General features: G+C 53.0%; 1 protein-coding gene across 4 annotated transcripts; it reads right to left on the bottom strand.

The window, feature by feature from the left end:
- Positions 1-1492: 1492 nt before the first annotated feature.
- Positions 1493-23187, bottom strand: phf8 (PHD finger protein 8). Of its 4 annotated transcripts, XM_069183503.1 has the most exons (23): positions 22638-23187; positions 20986-21202; positions 20130-20215; positions 19372-19492; positions 18552-18712; positions 17533-17674; positions 16393-16579; positions 15157-15319; positions 14679-14766; positions 14175-14281; positions 13845-13936; positions 13018-13107; positions 11715-11990; positions 11251-11342; positions 10606-10772; positions 8305-8390; positions 7394-7518; positions 6329-6615; positions 5881-5976; positions 5070-5179; positions 4210-4558; positions 2950-3071; positions 1493-1968 (listed from the first exon to the last, which is right to left on the bottom strand). In XM_069183503.1, exons 2-22 carry the CDS (start codon positions 21081-21083, stop codon positions 2983-2985), a joined length of 3012 nt encoding a protein of 1003 aa, XP_069039604.1. In that variant the 5' UTR covers positions 21084-21202; positions 22638-23187; the 3' UTR covers positions 1493-1968; positions 2950-2982. The 4 variants fall into 4 exon arrangements, with proteins under 4 accessions (XP_069039604.1, XP_069039595.1, XP_069039598.1 ...); XM_069183494.1 differs by having other exon boundaries at positions 1493-3071; positions 22734-23187; XM_069183497.1 differs by having other exon boundaries at positions 1493-3071; positions 22642-23187.
- Between the last annotated feature and the right edge of the window lie 1570 nt (positions 23188-24757).

The raw sequence follows: 24757 nt of genomic DNA on the forward strand, positions 1-24757 counted from the left end.
CATTGACTTAAAAAAGGAGCAAGCAGAGTTTTAAACTAGTAACCGAGTTATTAATCATCATAATGACAGCAATTAAACCAACACACACAACAGAGATGTATAGAGGTATGGAGAGGGTGATGCTAAGGTAAGGAGCACAGAAGGATCAGCTTCGTGGTGGAAGCAGCCCCCCAGACCAGGGAGTGCCAGGCTGCACACAGCTTCTCACAGTGTGTGGGAAAACGCAGGACCAGAGCAAACTCCTTTCTTTGCCTAAATTTAGAGTAGCCAGTTCCGTTTGTTGTGTCCACCCGAAATGGAAACTCTACCCGTGTGCTGTTCGTGGCTGGACTCTCAGCCACGACCCCTGTGACCTCACGCAGGGGAGAACGAGGAAGCCCGACTCCTCCCACTCTCCCACCGTCCGGCCAATCGTCTGTTAACGTGTCACAGGAAACACGCCCCCCCCCCCCCGGCTGGACCATCAGCTCTGATTGGTTGAGAGGAGTGTCTGCCACTAATAGCTCCGCCCACATGGAGGCCCCAGGGGTCGCAGTGTCACTGAGAGAGGCATGCCGATCAATCCCACCCCGCCCTCTGACTGAGCGCCTCTGCTCGGAGAGCCCTGGTCAGACACTCGAACCCGTGACCTGTGTGGTGGGCACTGCAGCGTGGCACTGGGTATCTCGCCACTGGTACAGCTGGGCTACCGAACCCTGGCTCTGAGGGCCCGCTGAGCCTGCAGGTTTAACTCCAGCTCAGCTCCTCTAATTACACTCTACTCTGCTCAGGAGCGAACGTCAGAAGACAGGTCCCCACTTTTCTATTAAACCAACAGGACAGCGAGACTAGAGGTGAAAATGCTGTTTTTCTGACGCACAAGGCTGGCCTCTCCTTTAAGGCAAGGGGGGTGCCCTGTGGTCACAGGAAATGACCAGCCCCTGTCCCCAGCTGTGCCAGTTTTAACGGACCGCAGGCTTTAACGAGGCAAAAAGCTCCAGGATTTCGGCAGTAACGCACAGCTGGTCTGGACGGGCAGTCTGGACCAGGGCTCTGGAGGTTGTAGGTGCTGGTGATCCGAAGAGCCAACTAAAAACCTTCAGAACCATTGCTGACAGGACAGCAATGCCCACTCATAGTGCACCAGCTACAGTCCAGTCTTCCCACACACTACAACAGCAATGACTGCAAAATGAACGACAGAACCAGTCTTAACAGCATTAACAATTTCCTCACATCATACCGAAAGAAAAACAAAACACTTTTCACATCTACAGGCTGCTTGCTGCTTCTAGAATCAGCTCTGATCATTTATAGATTTCATTTTTTTGTTAGTTTATTCCTATACTTAACTTTTTAACTTATTTTTTTTCATTATTCTGTAAAAAATAGGTAACTAATTAAAACAAAAACAACAAAAAACATTTTTTTAACTTGTTTTCTTAAACCTATCAAAAGAAATTACACAAAACTATATACAAGCCTCCCTACCACCCACCCGCCCCCCCCCCAAACTAAACTCTCCCTCTCCCCTCACCCAAAGCAATACTGGGAAATGACCGGCCACTGTCCCCAGTGTTGGGAAACGACCGGCCACTGTCCCCAGCTGTGAACTGCAGCTCCCCGCAGTGTGAGGAGACTCGGGACTGGCCCTCCATCACTGTACACTAACACTGTCCCCCCCCGCAGCCTGAATCAGCAACGATCACTCTCTCTCACATCGTTCGCACCCCATTCACACACCTCACAAGATCGCGTGGAGGTTATAAAAGTTATCCGATAAAAACTTAAACCAGTAAAAAACAAAACTATATATATAAATACATATATAACAGACTGTGACAGACGTACAGTACAATGCAATATATGTACTGCAGGTACACAATCTAAAATGCATGAAAGCAATCAGAGCAGACGAGAGAAACTGTGCAAGATATGAAGAAAGTGCCTTCACTCGTGTGTCCAGAGCCCAGAGAGGTACAGAGAGAGCTGGGGGGGAGAGGGGAGAGAGAAGGGGTGCGTCAGTGTGCCGCACTCCACCTTTAACAACATGGCTGCACATGCACTGGTCCTGCCTTAACAGTGTCTACAGAGCATGGACCATGTGTCATTTTCTACTGGGCCATGTCCTGTTAGCTAAAAACCAGCTGTGTGTATACTGGGGCTCCAGTAAGAGTCTGTACTCCAGGTGTGTGTGTGTGTGTATACTGGGGCTCCAGTAAGAGTCTGTACTCCAGGTGTGTGTGTGTATACTGGGGCTCCAGTAAGAGTCTGTACTCCAGGTGTGTGTGTACAGTGACTCCAGTAAGGGTCTGTACTCCAGGTGTGTGTGTGTACAGTGACTCCAGTAAGAGTCTGTACTCCAGGTGTGTGTGTGTACAGTGACTCCAGTAAGAGTCTGTACTCCAGGTGTGTGTGTGTATACTGGGGCTCCAGTAAGTGTCTGTACTCCAGGTGTGTGTGTGTACAGTGACTCCAGTAAGAGTCTGTACTCCAGGTGTGTGTGTGTACAGTGACTCCAGTAAGGGTCTGTACTCCAGGTGTGTGTGTGTACAGTGACTCCAGTAAGGGTCTGTACTCCAGGTGTGTGTGTGTACAGTGACTCCAGTAAGAGTCTGTACTCCAGGTGTGTGTGTGTACAGTGACTCCAGTAAGGGTCTGTACTCCAGGTGTGTGTGTGTACAGTGACTCCAGTAAGGGTCTGTACTCCAGGTGTGTGTGTGTACAGTGACTCCAGTAAGAGTCTGTACTCCAGGTGTGTGTGTGTACAGTGACTCCAGTAAGAGTCTGTACTCCAGGTGGGTAAATATTTTTTACATGAATATGTCAAAATATTTTTAAAAGGACTATTCTCTTCCCTTTCCTCTCTTTAATTTCCTCTCTGTTTTCATAATAATTTCCTTCATTGTTTGCTTCAATCTTAGCACCCCTCTCCCCCCCCTCAGCTCTCCTGTCCCATCAGCCTCTTGCCTTCTTGTGCAGTTTCTCTCCCCCCTCCCTCTCTCACAGAAGCAGTTTTCCGTTCCGATGGATTTTCAGGATCTTTCCCAGTCTCTGCTTAGCTGTTGCCAGGCCTTTTTTTGGACGTTTTCCTGCCAGAGACAGAGAGGCAGAGAAGGAGATGCATCAGAACCAAACTGTCCTGTAACAGTGTAAGGAGAAGAGGAAAGAGGAAGCAGACTACAGTAGGGAGAACAAGAATTTAATCACAGCAAACCAACTGGCTAAAAAAGTCTGCTCGCTAATGAGCAGGTCAACCAGCTAAAGAACTAGTCTATTCACTAACAAGCAGGTCAACCAGCTAAAGAACTAGTCCACTTGTTAACAAGCAAAGCTAAGGAACTAGTCTATTCACTAACGAGCAGGTCAACCAGCTACCAAACGACTTTGCTTGCTAATGATTGTGTAAACCAGCTAAAGAACTAGTCTGTTTGCTAACGACCATGTCAACCAGATAAAGAACTAGTTAATTAATTAACAAGCAGGTCAACCAGGCAAATACCTAGTCCACTTGTTTAGAAGCAAGACCAACAGCTAAATAACTAGTCTATTCACTAATGAGTAGGTCAACCAGCTAAAGAACTAGTCCATTCACTAACGAAAACGTCAGTCCATTGCTAAAGAAAGCGTCAACCAGCAAAAGAACTAGTCCACTTGCTAACGAGCAATTAGTAAGAACTAGTTCACTCACTAAAGAACGGGTTACCCAAGAACTAGTCCACTCACTAACTAAGTCAACCAGCTAAAGGAATAGTCCATCGCTAAAGAAAGCATCAACCAGCTTAGGAACTAGTCCACTTGTTAACAAGTGGGTCAAGCAGCTAAAAAACTAGCCTGCTCCCTAACGAGGGGGTCAACTAAGAACTAATCCACCAGCTAAGGAACTAGTATGTTCCAGCTAAAGAATTAGCTCACTCGTTAATGAGCAATTAACAGCTGAAACAGCCAACAGAGAATACAGTAAAACCACAGGTCAAAACTCCTGCGGCTTTTTGGCACAGTAATGCAGTGACAGAGACAGGGAGCAAAAGAGAGAGACAATGGCACATCGAGACAGGGACATTGAGAAAGGGAGACAGACGACGGCACAGTAAGACAGGGAGACAGGGAGAAGGGTAGTGAGACAGTCAGATGATGGTTCAGGGAGATGGAGAGTTAGAGAGTTAGACCACGGCACAGTCAGATATGGAGACAAGGAGAGAAGAAGACCACGACCAGCGAGCCTGTTACCCTGGGCGGAACTGGCGGGGGCAGGCGTGGGGGTGCTGCTGCTGCTCTGGGGGGACAGCGAGGGCCGACGCGGCGTCAGGAACACTCCGGGGGCCATGGCAGCTGTCCCCCTGGAGCCCCCCGGACTGAAGGGTCCCGGGCCGGCCGTGTACTCGTGGTCCAGGAGACTGGCGGGGTACATCTCCACCCTGCGCCCCTCTGCAATCTCCCCCAGCCCCCCGGCTTCCACAGCGCTCTCTGCTGCTGGGGGCAGGGAACTGGCCGGCGGAGACGAGGGGGCTGCAGGGTCCCGGCTAGCCTGGGGGGGGCGTTTTTTCACGTACTTCCTCTTGGTTGATTTCTGCTGTTCCTGAGAGGCCGAGAGGGAGAGAGGGATAAGAGAGGGGTGGCATAAATATAATGTATGCATTTACCTGATTTATCAGTGCAGACCCCTCTCTCTGTGACCCCCAGTTAAACCCCATCACCCCACTCTCTCTCTGTGACCCCCAGTCAAACCCCCTAACCCCACTCTCTCTCTGTGAGACTGACAGCTGTGTGTGAATGTGTGCGTGTCCGTGTGTGTAGGTGTGTGTGTGTGAATGTGTGCGTGTCCGTGTGTGTGTGAATGTGTGCGTGTCCGTGTGTGTAGGTGTGTGTGTAAATGTGTGCGTGTCCGTGTGTGTAGGTGTGTGTGTAAATGTGTGCGTGTCCGTGTGTGTAGGTGTGTGTGTGAATGTGTGTGTGTGTCCGTGTGTGTAGGTGTGTGTGTGAATGTGTGTGTGTCCGTGTGTGTAGGTGTGTGTGTGAATGTGTGCGTGTCCGTGTGTGTAGGTATAAAGTGCTACAGTGCTACACCCCTCCCCTCACCACTGTGGTACCTGCTGTGCTAGTTTGGCGGCGGCGGCGGCCAGCCCGGTCTCCACTGAGGCCACCCGTGCCCCCTCCCTCACTGGGCGCTCCTGTCGGGGCAGCGTGGGGGTCACCCGGGCTGGGGGGACAGGAGACAGCGGCGCCATGGAGACGTTACACAAGGTTAAACACTTCACTTTTGTGAGAAGAATGATCCTGACATCTGCCAGCTTGGATGGCAACATGTCAGTCAGAGAGGGGGTCAGTCACACAGAGGGCCAGTCAGAGAGGGGGTCAGTCACACAGAGGGCCAGTCAGTAAGGCAGTGTGTCAGTCAGACAGAGGGTCAGTCAGTAAGGCAGTGTGTCAGTCAGACAGGGGGTCAGTCAGAAAGGCAGTGTGTCAGTCAGACAGAGGGTCAGTCATCAAGGCAGTGTGTCAGTCAGACAGGGGGTCAGTCGGAAAGGCAGTATGTCAGTCAGACAGGGGGTCAGTCAGAAAGGCAGTGTGTCAGTCAGACAGAGGGTCAGTCGGAAAGGCAGTGTGTCAGTCAGACAGGGGGTCAGTCGGAAAGGCAGTGTGTCAGTCAGACAGGGGGTCAGTCGGAAAGGCAGTGTGTCAGTCAGACAGAGGGTCAGTCAGACAGGGGGTCAGTCGGAAAGGCAGTATGTCAGTCAGACAGGGGTCAGTCAGTAAGGCAGTGTGTCAGTCAGACAGGGGGTCAGTCGGAAAGGCAGTGTGTCAGTCAGACAGGGGGTCAGTCCATCAGCATGCCAGGGGTCCAAAAGCACCTCACATGACTTCACAACAGAAGCTGGTTTTAGACTGTCACTCCAATACCTTTGGGGTTCCAGGGTGTGTCATCTGAGTTCTTCTTCCTCTTGGCCTTCGATTTGAGAGCGTGGTCTTCCTCATCAGACTCCAGAGAGGGGTAGACTATGGGAGGGACACAGGCGCTTAACGTATTCAGACAAGTCGACGGGGAACAAACTCTTGTTTACAGCATGGAACCGGAGAGCTTCCCAATAATGCCGAGGCTCCTGCTGGAGACCGGACCCCAGACCACAGAGCCCTGACCACTGCTCCACTCGGCTGCCCACAAAGTCATCACCTCATCAGCCCTGCGTCTGGGACAGTCAGGAAACGGGATGCCACCCCCTGCTGCCAACCTCCTCCTGCCCGTGAAGCCTTAAAGAGGGTTTCTGCTGTCTCCTCAAAAGCCTACTGCATCCCATGCACACCGAGGAGCAGGCCCACACCCACGCCGGGCTCGTCACCGCGGACTTACTGTACTCCGAGTCCTTGAAACACGTGCCCAGCGTCTCCTGCTCGTCCAGGCTCTCCTCCGCGTCGCTCTGGTGGCGAGCCGGCCGCTTGATTGGCCGCTTCCCGGGCCTCTGGAAGAGCCCCGCCTTCGGCTGGGAGGAGCCCGGGCCGGCGGCCCCGCCCCGCTCCCCGCCGCCCCCCCACCAGGCGGTCCCGCCCCCCGAGGAGGAGGAGGAGGAGGGGGGGTTGGCCATGGACAGCATGCCCTGGATGGCGTCGCGCGTGCTGGGGGAGGCCGGGGCCTCCTCGCTGGGGGGCGCGCGGGGGGAGGGGGGAGGAGCGGGGAGGGAGAGAAGCAGAACGAGAGGTCAGAGGTTAAGACACACTGGACCTCCATGCAGCACCAGGACTGGAGGTTCGGTTTTATTCTTTTTTTCCCCAGAAATGATTTTTGCTTTTCCTCCGGCTTGCCCGGCTGTCGGGAGGGGTACGGACACACTGGGGACTTTCACTCGAACGACAGCTCAAGTGGAAATGAAGTGTGGGAGCATTCTTAACGACAGTAATAAGCCTTACACTTCTCTGGACACTCCGCTCACAGCGCTTCTACAGGTCATGGGGGTCCCCTCCACCCCCACCAGTGGGCAGCCCCACCTGGATGATGCTCCAGTCCTCTCCCCACACAGCAGCTCTCAGTGGGGAGGAGAGCAGAGTGATGAAGCCAGTTCAGAGAGGGGGGTTATTAGGAAGGCTCGATTGGTAAAGGCCAGGGGGGGGGGGATTTGGCCAGGACACCGGGGTAACACCCCTACTCTTTTCGAGAAACACCCTGGGATTTTTAAGGACCACGGAGATTCAGGACCTCAGTTTCACAGCTCATCCGAAGGACAGGACAAACGGGAGACGTGTCGGTGCATCAGAAAAAACGGAGGATAGAGAAGATCTGGACGCCCTCCCTCCCTTTGAAGGAAAGGCCTAACGGGATTTTTGGATGAATAATTATCGATTATTAAGGAACGGGCAAGGCGGGCCGTGGGTCAGGGGTCACAGAGGGGGCGGGTCCGGGGGGCCATCCACCCTGCAGTACCTCAGAGCCGCGCAGTCCAGGCCCGCCACCTGCTTGCTGGCCTTCAGCAGGTCCAGGATACCCCCGGCGCCCCCAGCCTTCACGTCCTCCAGCGTCAGGGCCTCTTCGTCGGTGGTGTAGTCCTCCTGAGGACAGGAACGCAAACGTCAGGCATCGCAGAGGGCTGAGGGACAGAGCCAGGGCGCGTACCGAGTGCAGAGGTCCTGCACTTCCAACCACTGTCTGAACTCTGTTACAGAGGAATCAACCTACTGAGAATCCAAAAGCTTATTCAGCTCTCTACATAGTGTCCCTGTGCTGCCCTCTGGTGGCTCTGTGGCTAAGGATCTGTGGCTGGAAGGTTGCTGGTTCGAATCCCGCGGCCAGCAGAGGAATCCTACTCCGTTGGGCCCCTGAGCAAGGCCCTTCACCCCGACTGCTCCAGGGGCACCGTATAAATGGCTGACCCTGCGCTCTGACCCACAGCTTCTCTCCCTGTCTGTGTGTCTCCTGGAGAGCAAGCTGGGGTCTGTGAAAAGACAAATTCCTAATGCAAGAAACTGTATAGGGCCAATAAAGTGATCTGATCTTAAACCAGTCTTAACACTTCAGACCCAAGCTGGTGGGAGAATAAGCACAACACCAAATACTGTTAAGTAAGCAGAGAGAATGTAAAAACTAGGTAAGGGAGACTCCGGAACTGGCTTCCAGGAAAATGGGCCCTGGTGTGGACGTGTTTCTCTGTCTCTCTCCGTCCTGTGCCTGTCTCTCTCCCTCCTGCCTTGCGCCTGTTGTTTGTTGGGATAGGCTCAGGTGACCCTGTCACCCTGAACTGGACAAAGCAGTTAGAAAACCGATGCGTGGACGCGTGGATGGGCGGACTATGAGCAATAGCAGCAAATAAACAGAGAGGAAGTGAGAACGTTTCTGACCTCGATGTCGAAGTCCACCTCGCCCGGCTCTCTCACTCTGTTGGGGTCGGAGCAGGGCTTGGCCCGTGGCAGCTTCCTGGGCAGACCTGCAGGGGGCGAACAGACATGTTGAGCCTGGCGGCGCAGGGAGGATCCATACAGTGAATCGGCATTAACCTAGGACTTCCTGCTGACTCATCGCTTTGCTTAACTGAACAACTGCGGGGAAAGAATGAAAGGGTTCGTAACAGGACCAGGGAAGGCTAGAGAAGGTCTGTGCTCCCTGTGGAGGAGCACAAGAACAACAATCTCAGAAATATCACTCTCAGGTGGACCAGGAGAACTGAATCTTTTTATTCTGGATCCCGGGAGATGACATGAGGACATGGTTATCAGGCATTCAAAATCCAAGGTTCCAGGAAGCCTGGAACCTAAGTTCCCAAATCACACGGACGAAGCTCACACCTCTGGGAAAAGGACAGGGTGAATTCCTACATCACTGGGATACGAGACAGGACGTGGGCATGGAGCTCAGGTGTAACCTTTCTCCTGTCCTTCTGACCACTGTGCGCAGTGAATCTTAACCAGAGGACACAAGGGGAAAGTAAGGGACGGTGCACTTAAAAGCGAGAACAGGAGGCATTTCTTTACACAAAGGGTTGTGGGGGTCTGGGACAAGCATGTGGTTGAAACCAGCCGATTCTGGTTAACATGAACTGCTTCACTTTCTCTACAGGGAATAGGACCTCTCCAGCGAAGCGCAGTGTTCAGTCTAAAGTCAGCTTACCGCATTCACAACACACAATCAGATGGCTTCCCTCAGTGGTTATCTCAACTCCCTAGCCCTAAAAACCAATCAAATTCATGGTGGGTCTCTTAACGTTAAACCGCAGTGGAATCAGTCCTGCCTCCTCTCCCTGCGGCAGTGTAGCAGGAGGGCAGAAAAACTCTCACTGCAGCCCACTGAAACCCATGGGCACTGCCTGCCGCAGGCGACGTGACCTGTCACCTGGCGACAGCAGATCGGACCACTTACTGTGCAGGTCTGCCTGATTCAGGCTGAATGAGGGAGCAGTCAAGCACGGTTTCTGCATGCAGCACTTGGCTTGCAGTCTGGACTCTGGTGAAGTTTGTGGGTGTGTCTGCTAGCTAATATTTAGAGAATTCAAGAAGCCAGTTTAGGGCCGAGACAGATCTAGTCTTTTATTTTTTAACTTTTCTGTGGCCACTCATTTCTAAATGTAGAGTGTAAATAAACACTATATTTTGCTGTCTGTGTGTGCCTGTTCACCAGGCACTGTGTCCCGACACCACACTGTCCCATCTGGGAAGGGTTATATGGTGGAGAATGCGAGCAGTGGGCCGTTCGCTGCTGGGAAACAGCACACCCTGCTGGGAAAAGGAGGCAGGTGCACTTGACACCTGAATCACCTGATTCCCAGCCTTGTCGCGCTCTCTCCATCTCTCATCCATGGGTTGCACCAGTTAAGGGTCTGGTCATGCAGCTGACTGCTGAAGCTGCCTGGAACCCTTTACTCTCTGGCCTGACCAACAACTGCCCTGATCCTATGATAGAACGCAGCTGGTCATCCTTACAGACGTCTGGGGGATGTAGTGGGAGCAAAATCTGTCCTCTTGCTCCCCTCCTGCTGCACAGCTAGATCATTATTTGAAAGCAATGAATTGGTCTGTGCAAGGCAGTTTGCTGATGGATCATTCTGAATCAGCGTAACTTGGGGATGCTGGATGTTACTATCTGTTTTATTTTCTGTCAGTGCAGTGTCAATGTGTAACAGTCAGCACTCTGTCTCAGTGCAGTGTGTGTGTACAGCAGTGTGTGTATTAACCCCTCTGTCTCAGTGCAGTGTGTGTATTAACCCCTCTGTCTCAGTGCAGTGTGTGTGTACAGCAGTGTGTGTATTAACCCCTCTGTCTCAGTGCAGTGTGTGTATTAACTACTCTGTCTCAGTGCAGTGTGTGTGTACAGCAGTGTGTGTATTAACCCCTCTGTCTCAGTGCAGTGTGTGTGTACAGCAGTGTGTGTATTAACCCCTCTGTCTCAGTGCAGTGTGTGTGTACAGCAGTGTGTGTATTAACCCCTCTGTCTCAGTGCAGTGTGTGTATTAACCCCTCTGTCTCAGTGCAGTGTGTGTGTACAGCAGTGTGTGTATTAACCCCTCTCTCTCAGTGCAGTGTGTGTGTACAGGAGTGTGTGTATTAACCCCTCTGTCTCAGTGCAGTGTGTGTGTACAGCAGTGTGTGTATTAACCCCTCTGTCTCAGTGCAGGGTCAGTGTATTAACCCCACCACCCTGCTTGTTACCTGCCAGTTTCCTCTTTGTCAGGGTGGGGGCACGCTGCCTTCGAGGGGGGGTCTCATCAATCTGAAGCTCATCCTCTGAGTCGCTCGCTCCTCCCCCCACATCCTCCAGCTGGCCAATGAGGGGCTGAAACTTGGCTGGGCTCATGCCTGACCGCGCCCCCTTCTTTCTGCGAGATGGAGGAGGAAAATATATCATAGAAAAAAAGCTTTTAAAAACCTTATATATATATATACTCTGTGAGCAACAGAACTTTATAATATGAATGGAATGAGCGAGGCCTCAGGGTGCCCGTCCACTCTGCTGTGTGCATGGAGACCTGTGGTGTGGCGACACCATGCCCAGTTTCTGCAGTTTCAGGCCGTCCAGGGAGGCGAGGAGGTTCACCATGAACTCGAAAATCGGGAGGACACAGCGCTTCGCAGCTGTAACGCACACTGATGGCTTCGGGCCTCATTCACAGCCCAATAACACGCAAGACCCTGCCAGAGGTCGAAGACGTCGATTCCGCTCGTGCGCTGCCCTGAGCAGGGCAGAGCAGGACTGCTGTGACAGCAGGCAGGACAGGAGAATGGCTGGCTGTACTGCAACAGGGGATCCTGCACTAGCGGGGCTATATCCCTGCCTCCCCACAGCCCCTCTCTCACCCCACGATCTTGCCGTTGGTCAGAACCAGGTGCAGTTTGCTTTTGTTCAGCTTCCCTTCCAGGTCATCCAGACAGGCGGCCGGGATCTCCAGCTGAGAAAGAGAGGGAGAGAGGGAGGGAGGGAGAGGAGGAGAGCTTTCATGAGGCTTTTCTGATGCTATTGCACTCCGTATCAAACCATTTTTTCAATTTCTCTTTTTTTTGGGTAGTTTTTTTAATTTGGCTCGTTTTAGCTTTGACTTTGATGCTAGTTTGTGAAATAGGAGATGTAGTTTTTATGTGGCCAAATTTCTGCCTGTTTTGTTGGTTTGATATAGGGAGTTTAGGAATGTGTTCAATAGTGTCTGAATTTGTTCACCACCCAGTGCAGTGTTGCGCAGTTTGTGTTGCAGCACAGTGAACGCTATGTAGTTTGGCACCGGGTCCTGTCCATGGTCACAGTTGTGTTGTGCAGTTTGTGTTACCTTGCCCTTGGTCTTCTTCAGTGTGTGCTTGGTGTGGATCTCCAACAGGTCCAGCTCTCCAGCGCCCCCTACAGTCCCGGCAGCTGCCTGGCTCTCCTTGCTCTTGCGGCCCCTCTTTTTCCCCGTGGCCCCTGGGGGCGCCCCCTCTTTTGGCTTGGGTCCCCTCTTCCTGCCAGGGGGGCGGCTTGGCGGGGCAGGTGGGGGGTGCTGGGCGGGCAAAGCCCTTGGTGCCCCGAAGGGGGCGCCGGTCTTCCCCAGGTTCTGCTGGAAGATGTCCTGAGGAGGAGGGATGAGAGACGAGCACAGGCAGACGCAGAGTCAGACACGCGTGCAGGTGTGCACCCCCCCCCCAACCTTGCAAAGTCACTCACGTCAAGTGCTACTAAATTATTCAATCCCACAGTGCCTCACAGCAGAGAACCGCCACAAACAGACAAATTCACACATAATCAACTCCACCCCTATACTCTCACACGAATCCCTCCAGTGTATATGGTTATGTGACCTTCCCATATATGATAATGAATGCAGTAATGTATCAGCTTTAAAGGGGAACTCCAACTCTATTTCGGGGTTAGAAAGAATTGGTACTGATGACTGCATTTCGAATGATGATGAAAGCAAAATCTACAAGTTCCAGGTCTGCGCAGCGCCACACTGCAGTCATTGTCTGCGATTCAGAACGAGGCCACAAAACTTCTGGCGACGCGAAGCTGCTCTGTTTCATTGTAAGAAGATGCCTGTAAATACAGTACTGTATATCTCTTTTAATCAAATAGAAATACTGCTCTCGACTTCGAGACGGTTTCGCTGACAAATACTGCTGACTTGTCAACGCTGCCTGCGGATCACGCTGGAACATTTCTGCGGCGAGATGCCTGCTGCACAACCTGAACTTATTCGCTCGTCCGTCACATCACATCAGACGTTACAGTGCCTAGTGAGCAGGAAGGGCCCCTTCGCGTCACGATTCGTGGGAATTCTTGCTCTCACCCGTGAGGAGACCAGGGGGTTTGCGCCAGTATCGCGACTTTCACAAAGTTCACGATTTTGTGCTTGATTCAGAACGTGTCAAAATGTTCCATACCGCGAAGCGCGAACAGGCCAACTCGCCAGTGTTAAATCTGCAGGTGTCGAGACCCTGCTGGCGTCAGACCGCAGACGAAACGTCTCATCACGCCAGAAAGTATTGTAAGAAATTATCCTGAACTAGATCACAGATTTGAAAGGCCTTTTCCTGGTCTGCACGTGTGTCAGGCGCTATTTTGCGGCTTAGTGTTCCTCCGCGCATATCCCTCCGCACCTCCACCAGCCGGATCTCCTTGGCCAGGTCCTTGACCAGCTGCTGGGTCTTGATGGTCTCGGGAATCTCCTCCTCGTGCTCTGGGAGGGCCTGGGAGGGTCACAGGGTCGCAGATACAGGGGGTCACAACACAGCGCAGGCCACCAGGCAACACACTGCTGTGGAGCTTGTGTTGCTGTGCAGTGGGCAGATACAGAGTGTTGTGTAGCTTGTTTTGCTGTGTAGTGAACAGTTACAGTGCGTTGTGCAGTTTGTGTTACAGTACAGGGGGTGCTGAGTAGCTGGTGTGGCTGTGCAGTAGGTAGATGCACTGTGTTGTGCAGTTTGTGTTACAGTACAGGGGGTGCTGTGTAGCTGGTGTTGCTGTGCGGCAGGTAGATACACTGTGTTGTGTGTTTGTGTTACAGTACAGGGGGAGCTGTGTAGCTGGTGTTGCTGTGCAGTAGATAGATACACTGTGTTGTGCAGTTTGTGTTGTGTTGCTGGTGTTGCTGTGCAGCAGATAGATACACTTGTGTTGTGCAGTTTGTGTTGTGTAGCTGGTGTGGCTGTGCAGGAGGTAGATACACTGTGTTGTGCAGTTTGTGTTACAATACAGGGGGAGCGGTGTAGCTGTTATTGCAGTGCTGTAGGTAGATATACTGTGTTGTGCAGTTTGTATTGTGTAGCTGGTGTTACTGTGCAGCAGGTAGATACACTGTGTTGTGCAGTTTGTGTTGCAGTACAGGGGGAGCTGTGTAGCTGGTGTTGCAGTGCAGTAGGTAGATACACTGTGTTGTGCAGTTTGTGTTGTGTAGCTGGTGTGGCTGTGTGGCGGGCGCGGTCACCTCTTTGCGCGTCCAGCCGCGGAAGGCGTTGTTCAGGGCCTTGGCTCCGTGCACCAGGTAGGCAGCAGGGTGCCTGCGGTTCTCCCTGAGACCTGCAGGGGGCGACAGAGAGGGAGAGAGTCAACGTTACTTTCCTGTAAAAGACGTTCACCTTCTTCCTCTGCTTCAGCATTAGTCTGCCAGCTGCACGGCGGGCTATTTTTACCGGTGCGTCTCTGTATGCCCGTTACATGACCACGAGTCCACATCACACCGTGCACCAATGTGACAGCTGCTAAATCGCACGACCGCAGTGCCCCCAGCAGACGAGGGCACCTCCGCCTCTCTCACCTCTGAACGTGTCCAGGAGGTGCTTGCCCACGTACCAGCACACGGTCTCGAAGTTGGGGAACTTGAACAGATCGGCGGTGCTCAAGCGCTTCTCAATCTCATACGCCCTGGGAGGAGGAGAGAGCAGGAGGGAGGCCAGATTAAAAAGAGACGGCAGACCATTCCGCGTTTCCAGATCTCACACGGACTTGGCTGATGCTTTTATCCAAGGCAACTCACGGTGGGATTGGACCCCACTATTTCCGAGCTGGGCCACACTGCTGCCCTCCAGATGGCACAGGGTAGGATTCTGGCTGGACAGTGGCCATGGCCTAGCTCAGGGCTCCTTGATGAGCCTGTACAGAGGCAGGCACTAGGTACGGCAGAACCACCCTGCAGCTGAAGCAAGGTGTTCCCCTCATCCGTTAATCAATGATTCTTACTCTTTCGCCCCCACTGAGTCCACAGCACACTTCCTCGAACCCGGCAAGAGGCGGGAAGATACAGGGAGCCAGAGAGCCTCACCTGAGCTGCATGTCGATGTTCAGGCTGTGCAGGAAGTTCCCGCCGAACGCCAGGCAGTCCACTGGAGTCAGGACAGCGTGGATCCAACCTGAGAGAGAGAGAGATGGAGGGACAGGAGGGGAAAGAAGAAGAGAGGAATACGAAGAAGGAGAGAGACGGGAGAGAGGGGGGACAGAGAGACAGGAGAGAGGGGGGACAGAGAGACAGGAGAGAGGAGGATCGGGGAGACAGGAAGAGAGGAGGATCAGAGAGATGAAGGGAGAGAGCACAAGAGTTAGAAAATGGAGAGAAAAAAAGATTGAGCAGTAAGAGCGAGAGGGTGAGGGACAAAGAGGAAAAAACAAAAGAAAAGAAGAGAGAGATGAGCACAAAACCTGACCATTACAATTCCTCTTTAAAGTTAGTTACACTCTTCTTAACAAGTCAGTTAAAGTTACACTCTCGCCCCAGATCCACACCCTGCTGCTCAGGGCATTACCTGTGGGGATGAAGAGGGTGTTGCCCTGCTTCACTGCACACCTGTAGCACCGATCCACCTGGTCACCGAAGAACAGCTCGTTCTGACTGGAGGAGGAGCTCCAGCGCTCGAACAGCGCCAGGTTGGCAGGGGTGGGCTGGATCAGGTAGAAGATCTTCTCTCCCTGGAGCCCCGAAACACAATCACAAGAGTAAGCATGTGTGAGATACTGCACGCGCAAGACAACACGCAGGACTGAGCGAGGCACAGCACACGCGAGACAACACGCAGGACTGAGTGAGCTACCGCACACGCGAGACAACACGCAGGACCGAGCGAGGCACAGCACACGCGAGACAACACGCAGGACTGAGTGAGCTACCGCACACGCGAGACAACACGCAGGACCGAGCGAGGCACAGCACACGCGAGACAACACGCAGGACTGAGTGAGCTACCGCGCACACGAGACAACACGCAGGACCGCACACGCAAGACAGCAGGTGACAACACACAATCCTGATGTAGCAGCCTCACGGACAACAACACGCAAACCTGACTCAGGTGCTACACAGGACGAAACAAGACTGCGGACGTGACAGTGCGGAGTGGGAGGCGGGCGCCGGTAAAAAGTCAACGTCCAGGGCGAGGGGACAGACGCACCGGTGCGAGGTGGCACAGACCAAAAATAATACAAACAAACAAAGCAAAAAGAAAGTGCAGCGCTGTGCCCCCTGACCTCCCGGCTGGGCTTACCCTGTATAACGGGGTCCAGCCTGGGAAAAAGAGAACCGCTAGCCCAGCGGTGACCGGACTGGACTGACCCAGTCTAGCGGGGTCCAGTCTGGGAGAGCCGGGCGCGCCAGGCCACAACAGAACCAGCACTCAGTGTGTGACACAGGTGTGCCTGCCCCGCTGCGGACACGTGATGGGACAGGCCCAGAGGAAAAGACCGCCTCTCGCGGGCGCAGTCCTCTCTGCGGCTGTGGGTGTCAAACCCCCCCTTCCGGGGGTGTCCCTGCTCGTCCCCTTGGGGGGTGGCCAGTGTGCCTCTACAGGACCTGCCCAGCTGGGACTCATCAACTGGGACTACGAAGGAGAGGCTCCGCCCTTCTACCAGGGCTCCGCCTCCACAGTGGGCACGCCCCCCCCCGCACAATACCACAATTACAATAAATTGGCACAACAGCGTCAGCAACGACACAAAAACACAAACCGGTGCCCCCCCGTCTTCCACAGCCCCGCCCCCTCTCGTACCTTGAGCACGTGGTACCAGACGGAGGTGCCCCCGAAGTCGATGTGGAAGTCCGTGTAGCTGTCCTTCACCCCCATCAGGCAGTACTTCTGCACGTTGGGCCTCTCAAACACAGACTCCTCCGGCCACAGGTTCTCCACCCAGGACAACTTCCGCACAATCTTCGGAGTCTCCACCAGGTTTGACAGCCTGAAGGGCGAGCAGGAGAGAGGGAAAGAGAAGGAGGTGGGATTAATACACACACTGCTGTACACACACACTGCACTGAGACAGAGGGGTTAATACACACACTGCTGTACACACACACTGCACTGAGACAGAGGGGTTAACACACACTGCACTGAGACAGAGGGGTTAATACACACACTGCTGTACACACACACTGTACTGAGACAGAGGGGTTAATACACACACTGCTGTACACACACTGCACTGAGACAGAGGGGTTAATACACACACTGCTGTACACACACACTGCACTGAGACAGAGGGGTTAACACACACACTGCTGTACACACACTGAGACAGAGGGGTTAATACACACACTGCACTGAGACAGAGGGGTTAATACACACACTGCTGTACACACACACTGCACTGAGACAGAGGGGTTAATACACACACTGCTGTACCCACACACTGCACTGAGACAGAGGGGTTAATACACACACTGCTGTACACACACACTGCACTGAGACAGAGGGGTTAACACACACACTGCTGTACACACACTGAGACAGAGGGGTTAATACACACACTGCACTGAGACAGAGGGGTTAATACACACACTGCTGTACACACACACTGCACTGAGACAGAGGGGTTAATACACACACTGCTGTACACACACACTGCACTGAGACAGAGGGGTTAACACACACACTGCAGTGAGACAGAGGGGTTAATACACACATGAGAAAGAACATGACAGAGATTGAGTGCCCAAAAGAACAAGTCCAACATTTCCAAAGGAAGCAGAGTCCAGTTAGAGCCCTGTATAATCTCATCAACCCAATTTAACACACCGCAGCCCAGTCCACCCCCAGTTCAACACAATCCATCCCACACAGTCTAGATCGATCAAATTTGTCCAGTCTTGTCCAACAGAGGTGTACCAGAGGCCAGTGCAGGCCGAGTGATACCTGGTCTCGGAGAACTCCAGGCTGATGACGTTCAGGACGCGGTCCCGGTTGGGGCTGTTGTAGTACTGGACAAATTCCCCCAGTCGCATTTTCAGATCCGCCTGCCGGCCCACATCGATCACGTCAATCTCCTTGTCAGATCCTGCAGTGCCGCCAGCACACAGAGTCAGTTAGTACACTGTCAAGTGAGCACACAGGGTCAACACAGCACAGTGACCACAGCACAACCTCAACACTACAGCACACACAGGGTCAACACAGCACAGTGACCACAGCACAACCTCAACACTACAGCACACACAGGGTCAACACAGCACAGTGACCACAGCACAACCTCAACACTACAGCACACACAGGTTCAATATAGCACAGTGCCCACAGCACAACCTCAACACTACAGCACACACAGGGTCAACACAGCACAGTGACCACAGCACAACCTCAACACTACAGCACACACAGGGTCAACACAGCACAGTGACCACAGCACAACCTCAACACTACAGCACACACAGGTTCAATATAGCACAGTGCCCACAGCACAACCTCAACACTACAGCACACACAGGGTCAACACAGCACAGTGACCACAGCACAACCTCAACACTACAGCACACACAGGGTCAACACAGCACAGTGACCACAGCACAACCTCAACACTACAGCACACACAGGGTCAACACAGCACAGAGTGACCACAGCACACACTCAACAGCACACAGAGAGCAAACACACACTATCCCTATGGCAAACAGATCCAGGCCACACAAACTGTTGGCAACAGTGCCATCACAACAACAGTAAATTATCCCAGTGCTGCAGGTAAACGGTTATATCCTGTGTTCATAAGACACTGGAATTTCTAACTGTAAACCTGCCTTTGATAATGATATCAACATACACTAGACTAATCCTAGCAATATGCGCCGGGCACTGCACACAGACTTTCTCCCACAACACAGCACACACTCTGACCTGCGCAGGGACACACACACTACCACACACGCACGGGTGCTGACCGATGTAGTGCTCGACGTCGCCGACGGTGAAGCTCGGCGGCGGCAGGCTCATGCCCAGCCCGTCCTTCCTCAGCACCAGCACTGGCACGCTGAACGAGCGCTCCTCCAGGAACTCCACCGTCAGCTGGGCCCCCGTGGGCTTCAGCAGCACCTCGTCCGCGCTGGGGGAGAGAGGGAGGTCAACACAGCCTGCCTCAGGGCCTGTACAGCACAGGGTCAGTAAGGCACACAGCCTCTGCACTGAGACTGAGAGGGCCAGGACAGCACAGGGTCAGTAAGGCACACAGTCTCTGCACTGAGACTGCACAGCACAGGGTCAGTAAGGCACACAGCCTCTGCACTGAGACTGACAGGGCCAGGACAGCACAGGGTCAGTAAGGCACACAGTCTCTGCACTGAGACTGACAGGGCCAGGACAGCACAGGGTCAGTAAGGCACACAGTCTCTGCACTGAGACTGCACAGCACAGGGTCAGTAAGGCACACAGTCTCTGCACTGAGACTGCACAGCACAGGGTCAGTAAGGCACACAGCCTCTGCACTGAGACTGACAGGGCCAGGACAGCACAGGGTCAGTAAGGCACACAGTCTCTGCACTGAGACTGACAGGGCCAGGACAGCACAGGGTCAGTAAGGCACACAGTCTCTGCACTGAGACTGCACAGCACAGGGTCAGTAAGGCACACAGTCTCTGCACTGAGACTGCACAGCACAGGGTCAGTAAGGCACACAGTCTCTGCACTGAGACTGCACAGCACAGGCTCAGTAAGGCACAGTCTCAGCAGTGAGACAAGCCATGATTTAGCATGAAGCTGTCTTACCTGGGAAAGGTCCGGCCCCGGAGCTCCCGGATAAACTGTGGACTGCCTGTCTTCACAGGCCGACCTGGATCTCTCACTCCACCCACAGGCTCCTGTTTGTGAGATCCCCGGCGCTTCCTCACTGAAACACACAGAGGGGTTAATACACACACTGCTGTACACACATACTGCACTGAGGCAGAGGGGTTAATACACACACTGCACTGAAACAGAGGGGTTAATACACACACTGCTGTACACACACACTGCACTGAGACAGAGGGGTTAATACACACACTGCTGTACACACACACTGCACTGAGACAGAGGGGTTAATACACACACTGCTGTACACACACACTGCACTGAGACAGAGGGGTTAATACACACACTGCTGTACACACACACTGCACTGAGACAGAGGGGTTAATACACACACTGCTGTACACACACACTGCACTGAGACAGAGGGGTTAATACACACACTGCTGTACACACACACTGCACTGAGACAGAGGGGTTAATACACACACTGCTGTACACACACACTGCACTGAGACAGAGGGGTTATTACACACACTGCACTGAGACAGAGGGGTTAATACACACACACTGCACTGAGACAGAGGGGTCAATACACACACTGCTGTACACACACACTGCACTGAGACAGGGGGGTTAATACACACACACTACACTGAGACAGAGGGGTTAATACACACACACACTGCACTGAGACAGAGAGACTGGGAGAGAGAAGCTCTAAACAGAGCACTCACTGACGGAGGGTCCGTGTGTGACCTGGCAGTTGGGACAGTGGTAGAGGTCAATCTCTGTGGCTTTCTCCTCCTCCACCCCGACACAGCTGCACACACAAGAACAGCAACACCGCCGTTACAGGGAGTCGCGCCGCCCCCGCTGGCACCCAGCCCGCGATCTGAGCGCCGGCCCGCTTCACGGTTCGACCCAGGGGCACGCTCGTGAACTCTGGAAAAGTTCTAGAAACACCCGTTCCAGAAAGGAGCACCCCACTGCAAACCAGCAGACACTGCATGAATCTCCCCATGAGGGCCACTGACCGTGCAGGAGGAGGGTTCCGCCCCAGTAACACGGCCTGCTCTCTCAGAGGGGTACTGTGGTATTGTGGGACGTGTATCGCTGTCCTTACAGGGGCACGCTTTCCTAGTATTTTCCGTAAAAGAGGAAACCGTGAAGAAGTCTATCCATGCAGTCTAAGACAACGAAATGAAGCGCAGACTAATCTCACTGCTTCTGGGCTCTGCTGGGCTGGGCTGTGCGCTCGTGCTGCGACTCTCTTGGATTGGCTCTGGACAGTTCTTTCCATCGCCTTTTGTGTGTTTTCTTTTTTTGGGGGGGGTTAGGGTAAGGGTTAGGGTTAGGGTTGGGGGGGGTGTTTGTATTTGTTGCCTGACCCCCATACCTCCATATTTAATGGCGCATGAAGCGCATCACCCCAGCACACTGTACACAGCGGAGGCATGGCGCTGTGTTAGCGAAGCGACTGTGCCGGCGGCGAGTGCAGGCGGCGTGGCGGCGTGTTTGCGCGCGGCCTGCGGGCCGTGGATACCCGCCGCAGCGTCACGGCGGAGACCGCGGCCCACCTCGCCCCCTTACCTGCCGTGAAACCAGTCCTGGCAGACGTCGCACTCGATCATGAAGCGCGTGACGTCGTACGGCAGCCGGCACAGGCAGTACACTGGCACCGACGCCATGGCGACAGGGCCGGGCGGGGCCGGGCGGGACCGAGGGAGAGGAGTGCTGGGCGTGAGGACTGGCTGTCTGGCTCAGGCAGCGCCGTCAGACACACACTGTCTGGGCCATGACTGGACACCTGGAGGAGACACAGAGACGGGAGAGAGAGAGAGTGAGACAGGAGAGAGAGAGAGCAAGAGGGAGGGGGCAAGAGGGAGAGACAGGGGAGCGAGAGACAGACAGGAGAAAGAGAGGGAGAGAGTGACAGGGGTGAGAGAGAGACAGGAGAGCGAGAGAGTGAGACGGTGCAAGAGAGAGACAGGAGAAAGAGAGTGACAGGAGAGCAGGAGAGTGACAGGGGGCGAGAGAGAGACAGGAGAGTGACAGGGGGCGAGAGAGAGACAGGAGAGTGACAGGGGGCGAGAGAGAGACAGGAGAGTGATGGGGTGAGAGAGAGACAGGAGAGTGATGGGGTGAGAGAGAGACAGGAGAGTGATGGGGTGAGGCAGAGACAGGAGAGTGAGAGAGTGAGGCAGAGAGAGACAGCAGAGCAAGAGAAACAAATCCAGTGCTACAGGGGGAGGAAACTCAGCAGAGCTGCAGCCCAGTGGGTGATCTCCTGTCAGCCTGAGGGAGGGGGAGAGAGCCTCTCAAATAATAATGTTGTACATTTCTTGCTGATTGTTTTTGCTTTGGCGAGACTAATTCATCTGTCTCGCCAATAAAGCTATTTGAATTAAAGTAAATTAACTTCCACATTAAGCTAATTAACGAATAAATTAAGTCCCATTTACTTAAATCGGGCTGGCTGGCATTCTCGAACCGGGTTCCCTCCGTGAAAACGAAACCCCAAATTCATCATTTTATAGTGACTGTAGTAAATTACAATAACGGTAACAGTAAATAAACTCGAAAACAAAAAAAAAAGGAGGGAAAGAAAAAGCTGTATTACAGTAACAACTTCGAAAATAACGGAGTTTTATTATTTTAAAATTACTTTAATCACAGCAGGCTCATCAACAAGTCCGCAACAGCACTGTCGGGTAAGTTAGTGACTGTCCCCATGCGACCCCGGCTCGCAGCGCTACATTAACAGAGTCCTCGCCGATAATTAACAATTAACAGCCGCTCTGTCCACCGGCTCTGGTTGTGTTTTTTTTTCCCTAATAATTAAACGCTGACGAGCCGCCCGCAACGAGTCCCCAGCTTGCGTCGGAGCGCGTCTCTCCGGGCTCAGGAAGCGGTTCGCGGAAAACAACACCTAAATAACTCGGTCTTCACCCCTAGAGGGAACCTGGATAACATACACATGTGTGCGAAAAGATATCAGCCCCTTCGAAAAGAAGAAAAAAACTATTTTATTTCATGTTTTCATCTCTTACCCCCTCTACATCGGAGATCCCAGATCTATTGTTGGGAGCTGGTAGTGGGCACAATGGAAAACACTTTTTTTTAATTACTCGTGTAATTAAATTTGTTTTATGCGTCTATGTACAACTTAACAGCTTCCTCTCGGAGTTTTTCATCTGCATGGTTGGCTCAAACAGCACTGGCACGGCCAGTGAGCTACTTACATACATCAAAACCAGCCGGCTCCCGAGTAGTCCCCCGCGGCGCGGCGCCCAGCACTCGAAGTCGGACCGACTTCCAACTAGGTGCCGAGGACTCACCGCGGCCCAGCCTGCGAAGGGCAATTTATTCCACAAAGACGCCGAGGAGGTCTTTTCTGACCACTGGTGCCGTTTAAGGGGGTCGAGAAGCTGCCGAGTCGGCGGGTCCCGGGGCCGGAGGCCAAGAAAGTCCGCTTATCAGGCACGAACAATCGGAACAATTTTGAACAACTGCGAGAATCGCGCTAAAGCGACGCCATTGCTCCTCCGAGCGGGCCTGCTGTAACCCCGTCTGTCCGCTGGGGGGCGGAACGAAGAAGTTCGAGCGAGAGGAATTGGGGTCGTGGCCGCTTACCCTGGAACAGAAGGTGTCTATGTTCTGGCTGAGCCGTGCCGCAGAGCAGACCGGGCAGGGGGCAGTTCTAGTGTCTCTGTCAGGAGCAGAGTGGCTGGACAGGCTTACTGTAAGAGTCACTGCAGGCCGGACATCTTTGTAGACACCCTCACGGGCATGCTGATGAAGAACAGACACTTTGCTGCAAGCCAAGGATATCGGTGGGGGTGGAAATGTGGACAGAGATCCGAGTGGCTCTCTGCTCGTTTGTGTAAGGTACCGTGCTTGAATGCTGTAGCCCCGTCGAGTGTTGTTAATATGGGCAGCCAGACATTATAGAGAGAGATTGACTGGCATGGTCAATGGGTTCGAGTGTTTCAGCAAAGCGACCAATCAGCAGCAATTTGCAGTCAAGCACCAAAATATTTAGGACAATAAATATTATTTTAATTTATAAAAATGATTAAAATATTATAAATAACTTATTTTTTTCCTAAGGAGAAGGTTGAGTCCCTGTGCCTCAGGCTGTGACAGGAGATCACCCGCTGGGCTGCAGCTCTTTTGAGTTTCCTCTCGCAGTAGGATCAGTAACTGTTTTGATTCAGGCAGGTCTGGAAATTCTGGGATTCAGTTGCTAATTTTAGGGAAGAATGTTCGTCTAATCTCAGAATGGTTCAAACAGTGCAGCAGAAAGTGTGTCTCTGTCTCTTCTTCTTCCTTGCTGGCAGTGGGGGGGCACAGCCTGTCCTCTCTGGACAGCCAGGGCTGCCTGTGTCCAGCCTCTATGGCCAGGTGTGGTCACTGAGTCTGTCCTCTCTGGACAGGCAGGGCTGCCTGTGTCCAGTCTCTACGGCCAGGCTGTGGTCACTGAGCCTGTCCTCTCTGGGCAGCCAGGGCTGCCTGTGTCCAGTCTCTATGGCCAGGCTGTGGTCACTGAGCCTGAGCTGCATCAGGGTCTGTTTCCTCTTGCTTTCTGACACTGGTCAGATACTTGTTCAGAGTTTGTCTCCTTATTGGTCACAGTTAGAAAACACCCGCCAGCATTCAACGGACACAAGCAGTCCTGAGCAACGGGTCAGCCTGGCCTTGTGTCCCCTGTGGAGTCAGGCTGGCCTCTGTCACTGAGGAGATGGACAATGTCTTCAGAAAGCCTTCCCAGTATCCTTAGAGGTGTGCTCATTTTATAGTGGCAGTCCATAGTACATCAATATAAAAGTATCTGCCTATAGCATTAAGGACCAAAATAATAAAACTATATGTAGATGGATATGCAGTAGATGTGGACACATGAGACAGACCACCAAGAGCTTTTGAAAAGTGCTGGTGCACAAACAGCGCCTCTAGCTGGGCTGCCCTGCTTCCCAGCATCGTGTGGCCTCTGGTTTCCCCATCTGCAGAGCTCTCGGTTCATCAATCACGGAATCATGAATGAAAGACATGAAGTTTTAATAGTTCAGGTGGGCAGCTGTGGCAGCACGCACAGGCTGCAAAGGAACAAGTCAAAGTTTTTTCCAGGCTGAAAAGAGAAGAGAGGAAACACAACATTTTGGCCGTGGAGCCTTCTTCAGGTGTGAGAAAGACAGGACAGTAAGCAAAGGGAATGTGGCAGGAGAACAAAGGCTGGAGAGAGGAGGAGCGAGAGGCGGGAGCAGGGGACAGACAGGCCAATCAGGATAGGTTTAGAGAGGTGTGAAATGAAACCTTCAATGAGCAGAGAATCTAGAAGAAAAGTAGTCTGTCGTTAAGAGAA

Source organism: Lepisosteus oculatus, chromosome 2 (assembly GCF_040954835.1).
Source record: "Lepisosteus oculatus isolate fLepOcu1 chromosome 2, fLepOcu1.hap2, whole genome shotgun sequence".
Lineage (NCBI taxonomy): Eukaryota > Metazoa > Chordata > Actinopteri > Semionotiformes > Lepisosteidae > Lepisosteus > Lepisosteus oculatus.

Excerpts from the sequence above, each read along its gene's own strand:
- phf8 (XM_069183494.1), bottom strand. The coding sequence starts at position 21,083 with ATGGCGTCGGTGCCAGTGTACTGCCTGTGCCGGCTGCCGTACGACGTC. Across the intron at positions 14,767-15,156 it reads CACCCTCTTCATCCCCACAG|GTTGGATCCACGCTGTCCTG; the intron begins GTAATGCCCTGA and ends TCTCTCTCTCAG. Across the intron at positions 13,937-14,174 it reads CCTCCTGGACACGTTCAGAG|GTCTCAGGGAGAACCGCAGG; the intron begins GTGAGAGAGGCG and ends CGCCCCCTGCAG.